This window comes from Neomonachus schauinslandi, chromosome 14, assembly GCF_002201575.2.
Source record: "Neomonachus schauinslandi chromosome 14, ASM220157v2, whole genome shotgun sequence".
NCBI classification, from domain to species: Eukaryota; Metazoa; Chordata; class Mammalia; order Carnivora; family Phocidae; genus Neomonachus; species Neomonachus schauinslandi.
Window position 1 is genome coordinate 61,995,562 of NC_058416.1, and position 12,063 is coordinate 62,007,624.

At 38.0% G+C, this 12,063-nt stretch overlaps 1 protein-coding gene across 1 annotated transcript in view; it reads left to right on the forward strand.

The window, feature by feature from the left end:
• The window catches only part of SPIRE1 (spire type actin nucleation factor 1), a 203,270-nt gene that overhangs the window by 19,416 nt on the left and 171,791 nt on the right, over positions 1–12,063 (forward strand). The window contains 1 exon segment of the mRNA XM_021683011.1: positions 5,517–5,551. Within this exon segment, the coding sequence (XP_021538686.1) occupies positions 5,517–5,551 (35 nt within the window).

Consider the following 12,063-nt stretch of genomic DNA (forward strand, 5'->3'; position numbering starts at 1 on the left):
GGGTATCATTCTTTCCTTCTCACCCTGCTCTACCCCCAGTCCAATCCATTACCTGTTAATTCTGCTTCTGAATTATATCTTAATTTTCTACTTTTCTTCCTGGTCACTGCCACCACCTGGGCTGGCTGTCCTCCATGTTTGCTGCCCCGCCCCCACCCCCCCTGTTGCTATCCAGGACAGTGGGGCTGTCCACCCTCCATGTTTTCACCTTGACCCTCTCCACAGAGAAGGACCAACCTGGAAACCCACCTCGAATCAGCTCATGCCCTTGCTTAATGTTAACGTCCAGTAGCTTCCCATTGTACTTAACATCAAACCTAACTAAACTTACACTGTCCTGAAAGGCCTGTGTGATCTGGCCCTGCCTGTCTTTCCAAATGCATTTTATGCTACCCACCTACCAAACACTTCCAGAGCCTTACCACAGGCTGCCTCCTGGTTCTGGGACAGGTTCTTCCCTCAGCCCTGCAGTTAGCTGCTACCCAACTTCACAGTCTCTATTTAAATGTCATCTTCTCAAGGAGTCATGCCTTACTATTCTAAATTGGATCATTTCTGTTATTTTCTCTCTCCCTTTTCTGTCCTTAATAGCATTTATTACCAGTTGTAATTAATTTTGTTTGATTGCTTCTTTGGGTCTGTGTTCACTAAGATATAAGCCCTAGGGAGCAAGGACTATGTGTAGCTTGTTTGCTGCTGTATCATCAGTATTTTAGTATTTAGTAGGTGTTCAGCAAATATTTATTGAATGAATGAGAGGGGCAGAGGCAAGCTGCCAGGAGGACAGGGTGTATCTACTGAATGCTCAGCTCATGAAAAAATAACATACTTTCACAGGATCAGATGGACCCAATCATTGCCCGCAGTTTGCTCACATGGGAGAAATTTGGAGAATAAATCTGAGAGCTGTTTATTTATTGTAAAGATTATAGGGGTTCTGTGTCTTTCTGGCAGGCATGTTTGCCTTCTGCTTATTTAGCTAATTTGAATCATATTGATAATGTGACTATGTGACAGACAGTTCAGCCGTATGCTGAGGTTTCTACCACCTTAATTTAAAAGTATTATACATCTACATGAGCACCTTAAGTTTTTTCTGAAACTGTGCCTTAATTTCCACCATAGTTGTGTGGTCCGTCAGATTTTGTGATTCCACTGGGCTGAGGCCATTTCAGAGAGTGTGCGGTGTGAGGCCTAACCCTGAACAGCCAAGGTTATGAGTGGGTCTACCAAGACGTGTTCACTGAAATGGTCTCTCTGGTAACAATGAGCAGACTTTTGAATGAAAGTGTCTGATTATCAGCATTTAGGATTTAAAATGTCTTCGTTATCTTAGTTGAGGTGTTCTTTATGATATTTTACATTAGGAATAGTTCATTATTTATTTATTTATTTAAAAGATTTTATTTATTTATTTGACAGAGAGAGAGCGCGCGAGAGAGGGAACACAAGCAGGGGGAGTGGGAGAAGAAGAAGCAGGCTTCCTGCGGAGCAGGGAGCCCGATGCGGGGCTCGATCCCAGGACCCTGGGATCATGACCTGAGCTGAAGGCAGACGCTTATCGACTGAGCCACCCAGGCGCCCAGGAATAGTTCATTTTTTAAAGCCATTTTATTTTATTTTTTCATTTTTTAAGATTTTATTTATTTATTTGTCAGAGAAAGAGAGAGCACAAGCAGAGGGAGTGGCAGGCAGAGGGAGAGGGAGAAGCAGGCTCCCTGCTGAGCAAGGAGCCTGATGCGGACCCAATCCCAGGACCCAGGGATCATGACCTGAGCCGAAGCCAGACACTTAACCGACTGAGGCACCCAGGCATCCCTTAAAGCCATTTTATATCAGTTTATAGGAAGACTGGTTTTTGTATTTCCTAGGACATGAGGGAACTTGTCTAGTAAATCTTAAGAGCAGATCGGATATTTCAGAATGAGTTAAAAAGAAGGGCCTAAAAAACGCAGCCTTGATTCTTCCAGCGTTATTAAAATGCCCATTCTTTTTGGGAAACACCGAGCTGAAGTTTTGGCTTGCTGTGCAAATCATCCTTCTTCCTAGTGTATAAGTATGTTAATAATATTGGATTATTTTGAAACTTAATGTTTAAATATCATTCCAAATATCTCCTTTTATTTTGCATTGTCAGATAGTTAATCTAACCTTTTAATTAACAATAAATCAGTAAAGTTGTTAGTCTTATTTTTTTTTAATTATTTATTTATTTATTTGAGAGAGAGAGAGAGAAACAGCATGAGAGGGGATAGGGTCAGAGGGAGAAGCAGACTCCCCGCTGAGCAGGGAGCCCGATGCGGGACTCGATCCCAGGACTCCGGGATCATGACCTGAGCCGAAGGCAGTCGCTTAACCAACTGAGCCACCCAGGCGCCCAGTTGTTAGTCTTATTGAAAGAACTAATGCACTGCATTTAATAATCTGAAACCTTGGTTAGGCCTACCATTGGCTTAGTTTACTCGACTTGTAGAAAGTGAAGTCCTAGGATTCTAGGTTTTAGAGGGATTCCTTAGGTTTGGCTCCAGAAAGGTGGTAACCTTTAAAGAAGGACTCAAAAGTTGTCAAATGAAAATTTCTTGGTTGCTATATTGGTAGTTTCCAACTGCTAAATCAAGGAGTACATTTCCCCCATTTCTCCAGAAACAGTATTATAATGGGTAGATAGCTGTGATAGCACCTCCACAGTCCCTTTCCCCAACCCCACTGGTCCCTGCACGCGGGAATGGCGGACAGGTGAGCAAAACCACACCAGTGCTCATGACAGGGTCAGGAGCCTTGGAGTCTATTCTTAGCTCTGTCATTTTGTGCAAGTCATTTGATTCGTCAGGCTCAGATTACTCATCTATAAAACAAATGGATTGGGCAGGATCATTTCCAAGGTTCCTTTAAGCTCTGCTGTTTTGTAATTGGGATTTTCTAATTCCTGCATCAGAGTCTGGGCAGGGATTTGGATGGCAGAGTAGTGTAGGTGGTCAGGCACTTCATACTTAACCACATTTCCATAGTTGCATGATTTAGTCACCAGATCAAATTGAATAACCAGAAGCGATGGTGCACTCACACAGAAATTTTTGGTGCTCTTTATAGGAAAGCATTTTCAGTTTTATCATAGAGGTCAGGGAAAAAACCTTATTTCATAGGACTTGTGCCATTTTGACATCACTCTGTTATTCTTCGAGTACTTCATTACTTTCTGGTACAGAAAGATGTTCCAGCTTATCTTGTAATTTCACATCTTGGTAGACCCATTTCATAACCTTGGTTGTTCAGGGCTAGGCCTTACACAGCGCACTGTCTGAAATGGCCTCACCTCCACTTGTCCCGTCCATGGAGTCAGCCAATCCCCTGAGTACTGGTTCCTTTGAGGGGAAATGGTCAAGGTGTGCTCTTGCAAAATGAGGTGCTGTTACTTCTCCCTCTTTTAGAAGAAGAGCTAGGAAGTATTTTTTTTTTTGAAATTAGATAATACCCCTAATTCCAGTTCACTACCACAGGGCTCTTCCTCTCCTTCCCACATGTTAGGTTTGTATGGTCTTTCTCCTTCAGTTCATGATTCCCAGCAACATCAGCATATTTGTTTGCTCAATGCTACAATACGTATAAAACCGTTAAAAAATTTTTTACCAACTTTACTACTAATAACAAACCTACCACTTTCTTTGCAATTCTATTTACCTTAAGAATTATTATCCTGAATGGAGTGCCTGAGTGGCTTAGTAGTTAAGCGTCTGCCTTCAGCTCAGGTCATGATCCCAGCTTCCTGGGGTCGAGCCCCACATCGGGCTCCCTGCTTGGTGGGAAGCCTGCTTCTCCCTCTCCCACTCCCCCTGCTTGTGTTCCCTCTCTTGCTGTGTCTCTCTCTGTCAAATAAATAAATAAAATATTAAACAAAGAATAATTATACTGAAGATGTACATCTGTGTACTCTCAAAGAGATTACTCTCTGTTATTGTTGTCTTAACACTGTATTTTCCCCTCCCTCCCTCCCCAGATTTGTTGAGAGGTAGTCTGTGCCCCTCTTTGAACTGCTCCTGTTTACAGTACTTTCCTAGGTTAAGCTAATCACCTTCTCTATAGGAGTCATAGGATAATTAATCTACCAAAAGCACTAATGTTCTGAGCAGCCATATATATATATATAAATAAAAATGTATGCTATATAACTTTAATGACTTTAATATATATAAAATATATAGTTTCATTTAACAATACATAAATATATAAATAACAGTTATGTATTTATCAAACCCTAGTATGTAAAACCTTTATATATTAAACCCATTTTATTTCTATGTTCATGTAATCTTTATTTATTGCTCATATATAATTTTTAATCCACAGAACCCATGGTCCCTTGTTTTCTGGTCTCAGTTTCAGCCAGTATTTCACATTAGGACCATTAGGTCATCAGAAATTGTGGATTTTAATTTTTTCATTTTAAGAGTCGGGAGGCACATAAAAAAACATTGTGGGCTTTTTTTGTGTGTGTGGTATCATCATAAACTCTAAGGTGTATAAATTCTCATTAAGCATTAAAGAAAACAGACTGCTGGAACAACCACTGTGGGCTAGGGGTAGGTGTGGGAGTCAGAGGCTGGAGAGAGGAAGCAGTTAGGAGGAAGGAGAGTGTTGTTGGAGGGAAGGAGGTAGAGGTTAATCTATGTTTGAACTGAGAACAATGATATTCAAGAAGTGTGGACTGGGGAAATTAAATTGATCAGTACCCAATATAAATATGTAACCTATTCTTTTTGTTAAAACTGCTTAATAAGTGATCTTTAAAATGCTGTTTTTTTTAATTTAAAAAGTATGTTTTATTCATCCAAATTGACAGAAAGATATAATTGTACATGTTCCTTGCTATTATGTTTCAGTGATGAAGAGAAAATTGATGTTGGTACAGCAAAATATTGTTCAATTATAGTTATTCTTTAGGTGATCCTCTATTGGAAAAATTACTAAATTAATTATGTGGTTTTATCTAATCATATATCAAAGAAAAACAACCATCATATATTAAAGAAAATATTAGTTTGAGACATTTATGCTTTCATTGAAATGATCACTGTACCTTTAAACTAGAATATATATTTGGAGAAAAGCCCAAGAATCTTTTAAAGATTTTTTGAAGATATTTTCGAGTATTTTGAAAGATACCTTTTAAATACCTTTAAAATATTTGAAGATATTTTAAAAAGAAAGTAAGACTTCAATAAAAATATTTTTATTTTACTTTCATTAACTTGTATATATGCATATTAAATATGTGTGCGTGTTTTAGGTCTTATTACAATTGAGTATATTCTTCCCATCTTCCTACTTAGTGTTTTCTTATGGGCCTATTTAAACAAATCTCTAGGCAGGACCTTATAGAATATTGGTCATTCTAGCACCTTCTATTTGCATAGATTTTCATAGATAAAATGAAGCCATGCCAGGGTAGCTCAAATATTTTTATCAGTGATAAAAAAGCTAAAATCCTTTGGAAGTAACTTTTTGTATTTTTATTACAGGTAAATTGGGATATTCACATTGTACAGAAATAGAGGTAAGAGAAATACTCAAATATTTATTAGTAAAGTAGCTTTGCAGTTCTTTAGATTAACTTAAATATTGAACTATATCTCATGGGTTTTTGGTCTTCTGACAAGGATGTGTTGAGAGCAGGTATATATCTTTTACATTTAAAAAGAGTAAAATGTGAAGAAAAATTCGTTATCTTGCCCATATAAATATATTTTTTATTTTATTTTATTTATTTTATTTTTTAAAGATTTTATTTATTTGACAAAGAGAGACACAGCGAGAGAGGCAACACAAGCAGGGGGAGTGGGTGAGGGGGAAGCAGGCTTCCCTCTGAGCAGGGAGCCTGCTTCTCCCTCTCTCTCCCTCTGCTTGTGCTCTGTCAAATAAATAAAATCTTTAAAAAAAAAAAAAGATTACCTTAATCATGGCTTTAAAACTTACCCATGTTATGTGTGAAATTGAGATACTAAGATTCAGAGCCCTTAATAAGAAATAGTTTAAGTTGTTTTTTTCATAATCCAATCTAATGTGTCATAATAAATAAATCATAAATATTTTGAGCTCCTCTGGAGCTGCCTTGGTGTAGGAAAAAAAAATAGGAGCTTAGAAACAATATTTCAGTGAGATTAATAATGAATCAAATAGTTTGTTATCTTAGTTCAAAATTCTGATTGTGAACTTTAAGGAATTTCCACGTGATTCCCTGTGTTCCTTGCAGGAATTTCAAGGGTAGCACTGAAATATGAGGGTAGCATCCGTGAAGTGTGTACGTCTGGTGTTCTTTGCAGCAACTGTTGCCTCATCTTTACATTAGGAGTCTTGGGTCTTTGTTAATGGCAGTGCCTAAATAAAGGATTTAAGAAGTTATTTTTCTAATATGGCAATACGTCTACATGTTGATGTAGATTTTAGTAAATTTCAACTGTTATTTTAAATAAAATGCAAGCTTCCTAAGGGATTATATTGTATAATAAAGAAGCAAAAATCATTTGTTCTTTTTTACATTCAGAAATATACAATTCATTTTTGTATTTTCAACTTTGGAAGTAGAGAGAATTTTTTTTCCAAATTAGCTCTAAAAATAGGCAAGAACTTAATTTTTTTAAAAGTAGAACTTAATATTTCTATATTGTGAGAATTTTTGATGTAGTGTTCAATGTAATATAAAGGAGTGGGATTTGATTTGAGTCAGAAAATATAACTTCTGTCTGTGGTTTCTGGTGTGCATTTCTCTAGCTATGTAATTTTGAGCAGTATTTTTTTCTCCTGCTCTCCGAGAACTTTGGCTTTCTTATCTGTAAAATGTTAATCATAATTCCTATTGACCTCACAGGTTGTAAAATTTTAAAGAGCAAATATATGTGAAAATGTTATACAAACTCTGAAGACACTGTTTTATATATATATATATATATGTATATCAGGATGACTAAGTTTCATTATTCTGTCTTATGTTGTATCACCATAAAATCAGCATGGTTGTAGCACTTTGTTTAGTATTCACTTTGTATAGGAACATCACTCATTTTATCTCTGTAATCTCCTAGTTATTAGCTCTTATTCTTTGACCCATACCTTGGGTAACCAAAAGAATTGGAATCTAAACAGAACCTCCTTTCAGGATTTTTTAAAATGACTGTTTGATGAGGGAAAATCACAAGAAAATAAAAAGTTCAATCCAATTATTTAGTTAACAGCGTGGAGTATTTTCTAGGGGTAATGGTGGTTAGAGACTGGAATTGTAGATGGTGATTTATCTATATTATTTGGATTTTTTTTTAAATGAGAACATCTCTGTGTATTACTTTGTTAATTAAAATAATAAAAAGGAGGGGCAGTAGAGGTTGTGGGAACTACTTTTTCAAGAAGTTTGGTGACTTGAAAGAAAAAGGAGACAGCTTAAGTAGAAAGTTTTGTTTTTTAGGGAAGATGGTACATTTGAAGGGGTGGGGGGTGGCGGTGGTAAGGAAGCAAGAGAGAGTGAGTTGGAGTCCAAGTTACAGAGTGGGGATCTGCTGAAATCAGATGCAGAACTACCTCTGGTTTCACTAGAGCAGTGGTTCTCCAAGTGTGGTAAGAGGGCTCTGGGGGGTTCCTGACACCCTTTCAAGGTCAGACTGTTTTTGAAGTAATACTAAGACATTGTTTGCCCTTCTACTTTCATTCTCTTGAGGGTACAGTGGTGTTTTCCTTGGCTACATGACTGTGTAACTATAAATGTCATGCCAGACCTCAGAAGCAGATATAAGATCTAGCCGGCTTTTATTAAGCATGACCTTCAGGAGTTTTACAAAAATGCAAAACAATACCACTCTTCTTCTTTTTTTTTTTTTTTTTTGAAAATAGAGGTTTCTTTCCCATAAAAATGTTACTTATATTAACATGTTTAATATTTTTAAATGATTTAATTAAATTTTTAAATAAAAAATTTCTGTTTTAATTTCTAATACAGGAGATGTTGATAGATTATGGTTCACATACATAAAAGCTCCTTGGACTCCTCAGTAATTTTTAGAGTGTCAGAGGGTCCTAAAACCACAGTCTGAGAGCTGTTGGGCTGGGGTGTGGTTAGCACGGTATTTCTGCCCGAGAAACAGGATTGAGGGCTGAGAGCAGTAAAACCTGCAGTCCTGAGGAAGACAATGGGAAGTTGAGGGAATCTTTGATAATAAGGTTTTAAGCCCGTCTTTTCTGTCAGTAAGACAACAGGGTCATTTCTGAGAGTGAGGTGATCCTGGATCAGAAAGGTGATTGTTAGAGCCTCTTTTGCCCTTCCATTGTTCTTCTGTTCAGAAAGCTCTGGCATTAAATGCAGACCAAGAGAAGGGCTGCTCACAAGTTGTAGATGAGTAGAACTGTGAAGGGCCCTGGAAAAGGTGGAGTAGCATGTTGCTTGCTCCATCCTTCTCCCTCACTTCTCAGCCTCAAGATTCCTCATCTGAAAGGTGGGTTGTTGTGATTGCAGAGAGTTTAGCATAAAGCCTGCCTTAATGAATATAGCCTATTATTCTTAGTTGGGAGGTGTATAGTTTCCTGGGATGGAGAACGTCATCTTCTTAAGCAAGGTCATGGACCACTAGGAGCCTCAGGGTGACTGCTAGTGAAAGCAAAATCCCTTTATCTTTCTGGGCCTTCAAGATCCTCACTGAGACATATAACTTGAAATGTTCAACTGTGTATTTTAATAGTTTTTGTAGTACATAGAAATCATATTATGAATTCTTTTTTTAAATTAACATATAATGTATTATTTATCTCAGGGGTACAGGTCTGTGATTCATCAGTCTTACACAATTCACAGCGCTCACCATAGTACCTACCCTCCTCAATGTCCATCACCCAGCCACCCCATCCCTCCCACCCCCTCCACTCCAGCAACCCTCAGTTTGTTTCCTGAGATTAAGAGTCTCTTATGGTTTGTCTCCCTCTCCGGTTTCATCTTGTTTCATTTTTCCCTCCCTTCCTCTATGATCCTCTGTCTTGTTTCTCAAATTCCTCGTACCAGTGAGATCATATGATACTTGTCTTCCTCTGATTGACTTATTTCGCTTAGCATGATACCCTCTAGTTCCATCCACATCGTTGCAAATGGCAAGATTTCATTTTATTGATGGCTTCATAGTATTCCATTGTATATATATACCACATCTTCTTTATCCATTCATCTGTTGATGGACATCGAGGCTCTTTCCATACTTTGGTTATTGTGGACATTGCTGCTATAAACATTGGGATGCACGTGCCCCTTCAGATCACTACATTTGTATCTTTGGGGTAAATACCCAGTAGTGCAATTTCTGGGTTGTTAGGGTAGCTCTGTTTTCAGCTTTTTGAGGAACCTCCATACTGTTTTCCAGAGTGGCTGCATCAGCTTGCATTCCCACCAACAGTGTAGGAGGGTTCCCCTTTCTCCACATCGTCACCAACATCTGTTGTTTCTTGACTTGTTAATTATTTTCTAGTTTTACTTTCAACTCTCTTTTTAAGACTTTTCCTATATTCAGAAAAACCAAACAAAATTATGAGTTTAGAGAAAGCAAGGAGGCCATACATAGGCATTCAGTCAACTTTTATGTGATCTTATTCCTCAAGATAGTTTAATGTTTCTAAAAGATCAAGTATTATACCTTATTTCTCACTGGAAAGAATTTTTTTTAAAAGATTTATTTATTTGAGAGAGAGAAAGAGCCCGTGCTCTCATGCATGTGCAAGTGGGGGGAGGGGCAGAAGGAAAGACTCCTCAAGCAGACCCCCTGGTGATCACAGAGTCCCATGCAGGGCTCAATCTCAGGACCCACCCATGAGATCATGACCTGAGCCAAAACCAGGAGTCCCACAATCAACCGGCTGAGCTACTCAGGTGCCCCTGTTTGGAAAAATATTTTAATGTACTCAATTATACTAGTATATTCCAGCATTTGAACTCATTAAGGGAAATTTTTCATATAATTTGTTTTAAAAGACATTGTAAAATTTTTTACTTTAATAGGCAATTTAATTTTTTCCTATATCTCTTTTACATTTTTTGCAGGTATAATTTACATACAGTAAAATTTACCTTTTTCAGTTACAGTTCTTCGAGTTTTAACAGATATTCAGTTGTGTTAACCATCTCCGCAATCAAGTTCTGTCATTCCCCAAACTCTGCCAGTGCCCCTTGGTGGTCACTCCACCCCCGGTTTGGGCCCCTGTCTACCGCTGATCTGTATTTTGTCCTTTCATTTTGAGAAGGGCATGTAATTTAAACAGTGTATTACCCCTGCTTCTCTCTCTCTCTGGGAGTGCTCACAGCTCAGCCTGGTCATTTATAAACTCTTAAATTAAGAATGACCTGTACCTGTGGGTACTTGCCTGTTAAAGAGGCAGTTCTGGTCCACAGCTTGGGGGAGCTTTTACCCTCATTTTACCAGTTTTTTCTACTGCCATTATTTAAATAATTTTGTGGGTTAAACTTTTATACTTGAAGAAAATTACCAAACGCTTAAAAATGCTATAACATAAAGGATTTGAATTTTTAAGTATTTTAATTGAGGCATTTTCATTGTTGTAAATTTTTAGCTTTCCAAATTTCACCACGTTCCTGTTTTCTATTAACCACCACTAATTATGAAGCACTGAGGCCCTTTCCCTTCAGCAGGAAAGAAGGTTAAATGAATAACTAGAACAATTCTGTTCCCTTGGTAGATGAGTGGTGTTTTGAGTGGAATAGGTTAAAGCATTATATAAAGTTAAATTAACTTTTGTCAATACTTTAATCTTGATAAAGCTAGTTTATAAAAATTGTAGCATAGCGGATAACTGTAATCTTTACTGAGGGATTCTGTAAAAGATTTGTGCTCACATCTTCTGAATATACTTCATATATACTGTACATAAATACTCTGTTTCATTCCCATGTGCATCTTTAAAAAATACTTTAGAGCTAAGTATATGCTAAATACTGTCATAGACATTAACTTAATTCTCATAACAAACTTAGAAACAAAGTCTAGAAAGAGACTGAAGTAGAGAGGTTATGTAACTTGCCCAAGGTCGTGTAGCCAATGTGTAGCAGAACCACTTCCCTTCACCTTTCATTTGTTTGTCTTTATCCAGCCTTTGTTTATCTGCAGTGTAAGGCATCTGCATAATGCTAAAGATTAGTTTAGTGCCCCATTTGGGGCAGTGAAATGGCTAGGTATCTCCTTATTCTATATATGTCTCTACCTGTGACTACAGTTTCTGGCATTGTATAGCCAGGACTGTGTTCCTGCTCAGTGTAAACTGGGCAAAGGAATGATTGCAGCCCCTGAACCTTCAGCCCTCCCCCCGACCCCTGTTGGGTAGATGAACATAGAGTTCTGTACTGTAGTAATTTGTGAAGTAGTCTGATTTTAACTTACTCAGAATGACTCAAGAGTTGTTCTATATATTTAAACCTCCTGGGAAACCAGACCTAGAATTAGTCTGCTTTGTGGGGGAACCCAAAGATCTTTTTTTTTATTAGTATGTTATGTTAATCACCATACATTACATCATTAGTTGTTTTTTTTTTAAAGATTTTATTTATTTGACAGAGAGAGACACAGCCAGAGCAGGAACACAAGCAGGGGGAGTGGGAGAGGGAGAAGCAGGCTTCCTGCTGAGCAAGGAGCCTGATGTGGGGCTCGATCCCAGGACCGTGGGATCATGACCTGAGCCGAAGTCAGATGCTTAACCACTTAGCCACCCAGGCGCCCCACATCATTAGTTTTTGATGTAGTGTTCCATGATTCATTGTTTGCGTATAACACCCAGTGCTCCATGCAGTACGTGCCCTCTTTAATACCCATCACCAGGCTAACTCATCCCCCCGACCCCTCTCCCCTCTAGAACCCTCAGTTTGTTTCTCAGAGTCCATAGTCTCTCATGGTTTGTCTCCCCCTCCGATTTCCCCCCCTTCATTTCTCCCTTCCTGCTATCTTCTTCTTCTTCTTTTTTTTTTTTTTACATATAATGTATTATTTGTTTCAGAGGTACAGGTCTGTGATTCAACAGTCTTACACAATTCACAGC